Below are 3,800 nucleotides of genomic sequence, written 5' to 3' on the forward strand. Positions count from 1 at the left end.
GGTGTGATTATACCTCACTTAGACAGCAGTTATTCTGTTATTGCTCTGAATTACGCGAAACATTTCTTCGCAACCCCAACACCATACCACGTCACCACCAACGCAGTAGAAAAAAAAAATGTGACCTATTTATTTTATACCAGATGTAAATTAAGTGATGTCACTTTCTTTGTTCGGGACATGAGATTTGATGTATCTCAAACAACCCCATTTCCAAAAATATCCACATTTGTACGCGTTTTTACGCACGTTACCAGACTGCTATGTTAATTTCCAACACACACACACACACACACACACACACACACACACACACACACACACACACACACACACACACACACACACACACACACACACACACACACACACACACACACACACACACACACAGATTGTTTCATGATGAAAGAGTAAGCTCAGAGGACCTTTATTCATGTCTTTTCAGCGGTGAGGTCACACCATCTTTGGAGCCAGTAAAGGATCCACAATCACCGTGTTGAGATCAATGGAGGGGACCAAGGAGAGCTCTCAGCGGCCGAGAGTCTTTTCCAGAATGGCTAACCCTTGATTATTACTACCATTTGCTCGGAAAGTGTCGTCTCTCTTTGTGACGTGGTAATTTAACCATTAGCATCTTCCGTTGTTCCAAAAAAAGTTAGAAATCTATTAAAATCACAGCAGAGAGTCTGATGCGAGGGGGCTCACAAATTGCATACAATACAACAGATCACAGTTTCGAAGGCTAGCACAGATAAAAAAAACACATATGTACCATTTATATAAGACGCACACTGATTGTCTCTTAGAAACTACATATTGATTCCTTATAAACACTTTTTTTTTCTTAAATAAAGTAGTGCATCCATGTCCACACACCATCCTCACGTTGTGTAAGAAGCTTTGGGGAGGTCTGTCCATCCCGAGCACTTCACCAGGAGAATGAACTTGAGTTTTGTTCTTCGGTTTTACTTCCGTGGCTGAGGAGTAGTTTCTTTCAGAGTCCACTCTGTGTTGTCCTCAACAGGTGATTTTTACGCAAAGAGGCACACATTGACAGACATGGATGAGGGGCTACAACCTGTCAATAAACGGGGGAAAATCTCTTTGCCGGTGCTAAAATAAATTAAACATCTCCTCTATGAGGACCAAACACCATCATGCCAAATACCAGAGGCCCCTGAGAGCCGCGCGGCGCGGCGCCGCAACGGGCTCCCGTTTTTTTTCGTTTTTTTTTCGTTTTTTTCTTTTCGTTTTAAACCAGTCTGATGTGTTTTGTTGAGGGATGGCAGCGCTGTGTCTCGTGTGATCGTCACTGTTTGTACACGTTTTGACAGCTGATTGCTTTGCTCACAGGACCTGGAATTTCCACGAGGATGTCTGATCCTTATAATCCAAGCAATCGGCATTGAAGTTCAGCTTCCACGACGCCGCTTGGTCCTTATAATCCAGGCAGTCTGCTGTGGAGTTGAAGCCCAGGCCGGACGTCCCGTAGCCCTGGGTGGACAGGGACGCCGGGGACTGGTTCAGATGGCTTGTAACCGCGTTTGTGCTCATCGGACTGAGCGTCGATCCGGGGCCTGACAGTTGGTGGTGCATCGGAGTGAGGTAAGAGCCGCAGTCCATGCCCCCGAAGTAGGACGTCGACCCGGCGTAGCCCTGGCTGTAGCCTGAGGCCTGGGTGTAGGTCATCGGGTAGGATCTCTGCATGCAGGAGGAGGAGGTAGATAGGGGGTCTGACAGTGGAGAGATTGACGCTGGACTCCAGATGGACACTGGAGCGGTGCTGGTGGCAATGGCGGGGACGGTGGTGGTGCTGGTCGGAGGCGTGAACTGGCCGCTGGCCCCGCTCTCCGAGCTCACCTCTCTGGTTGGGGAACTTTTCTTTTTGGCAGGTCGCACCTTGTTCTGGCCTCCGTTCTGTTGTTGCTGCTGCTGTTGGCGACACTTTGCCCTCCTGTTCTTGAACCACACCTAAAAGACCAATACGCCATGGTCAAATTCAATTTACTGTAACCAAATTATCCTCAGAAAATATACATCACAACATTCGTAATATTCTCCCACTGTTAAAAAAAAGACATTGTAAATTACTTTTAAATTGCGCCAGACAATTAAAATAATTTATTTCGTCCCCAGCCTAAAATTTGTTTTTTTTGTTTTCTTTCTTTCTTTCTTTTTCCCCTACCATCGTGCTTTCCGGTATCGGTGGACTTGTCCATCTCTTTTTTTTTTATTGCACAAATTATAGTACCAGAAATCACATCGTTAAGCAGAATTATCTCAGCCCACTGGCAAAAGTTTTCCAGCTGATTTGAGAAAAGCAAATGCTCGCTTCAGATGTGCTGTCAGTCACGCAAACTGTATTCTTTGTGCAGTCCAGACGATTTATTCGATCTTTTTGCGCAATCAGTTCCCATAAATCATCCAAATCAAAGTGCTAATTGTCCATTATAATCTGGCCAACAATATATTTACAAAGTACTGATTTATTTTCAGTTAGTTTGTTAAAGGATATATGAGATGTCACTTTGCATTTTCTCAAAAAAAAAAAAACCCACAACAAAACAAAAAAACCCACATAATTTATTTAAAATGTACTAGTTATAGAGATATCAAACATTTATTTTCGAAATTCTTATGCTTGACTCACCTGTACTCGGGATTCAGGTAGATTGATTTTCAGGGCCACCTCTTCGCGCATAAATATGTCCGGATAGCGAGTTTTGGCGAACAACGCCTCCAAAACGTCGAGCTGAGCGCGGGTAAAAGTAGTCCTTTCCCTTCTCTGCTTCCGCGGCGTGGCTGCAAATAGACAAGACATTATAATGAAACAATAGCCAACGTTACATAAGTGAACATAAACGAAGATAATTATTACAAGTCTGCAAGGGCCGAAGTCTGTGGGTTTTTGTAGTTTGCGTAATTACGCACGGGTCCTGTGGGACCTAAACGCCTGTGGTGAATTTTACCACTTGACGTAAACGAGCGTAACGTGTCAGAAATATGATGCACGTAGGGGGGAAAAAAGAGCAATGTGTCTGTAATATTTTTTTCTAGAGCTACATCAAAATTAAAAACATCAGGAAGAAACTTTGGATGGGTTTTCACACTTAGCTGTGTGCGGCGCTAAATATAATTTAATTTGTTTGAATTGAAATGATACGCAACTTTTCGCTATTTTCCACCAAAATGTGGCAGTTATTTTTGGCTTCAAAAGTTTTTTTTTATGAGATGGTGATTACCTCGTGTTACAAATCAACCGTAGTAAGATTCCCCAAAACCATGCTGACACTCTGATAACGCTTTATTTGATCTTTATTTCTTATTTTTTAATTGAACGTACCTGGATAGCCCACTGATGGATGTAAAAGGTCCATTCCAGAAGTAGTTAGGCTGAGGCCATTCACTGTGTAAGGTGGTTGCTTTAAATACGACATCATGCTAATGTTTGTCTGAGGGCTGAAGTTGGAGAAAATCTTGAAAACTGACGGAGCTCCCGAGGTGTGCTGGGTTATCCTCTGCTGGCTGCGCGCTCCGAGTCTCACCGGGAGGGAACCTGTGCCAAACGACAACGAGAGGATGATGAAGATGTTGAGGGAAGATGAATTACGGCAGCTCAATTTATATTGTCGGGTAAAAAGAAGAAAGCCTGTTCAAAACGCACGGCGCTCCTCAGGAAGCAGCAGCCCTCACACACAAAAAGAAAAACACAAAAGACACACGAGGACCGCAACAAGTGCCTCAGAAATTAAATATTAGCCACTCTTTGTTTTTTTAATTATAATAGAATTAAAAAC

At 43.4% G+C, this 3,800-nt stretch overlaps 1 protein-coding gene across 1 annotated transcript; it reads right to left on the reverse strand.

Annotated features, from left to right (window-relative positions):
- Positions 1–1,350: 1,350 nt before the first annotated feature.
- otx2b (orthodenticle homeobox 2b) lies at positions 1,351–3,443 on the reverse strand (the record flags this gene model as incomplete). Its single annotated transcript, XM_080513222.1, has 3 exons — positions 1,351–1,974; positions 2,654–2,805; positions 3,347–3,443. The coding sequence occupies 3 exons, from the start codon at positions 3,441–3,443 to the stop codon at positions 1,351–1,353; spliced, it is 873 nt and encodes a 290-aa protein (XP_080369348.1).
- Between the last annotated feature and the right edge of the window lie 357 nt (positions 3,444–3,800).

Source organism: Blennius ocellaris (assembly GCF_963422515.1).
Source record: "Blennius ocellaris genome assembly, chromosome: 17".
NCBI classification, from domain to species: Eukaryota; Metazoa; Chordata; class Actinopteri; order Blenniiformes; family Blenniidae; genus Blennius; species Blennius ocellaris.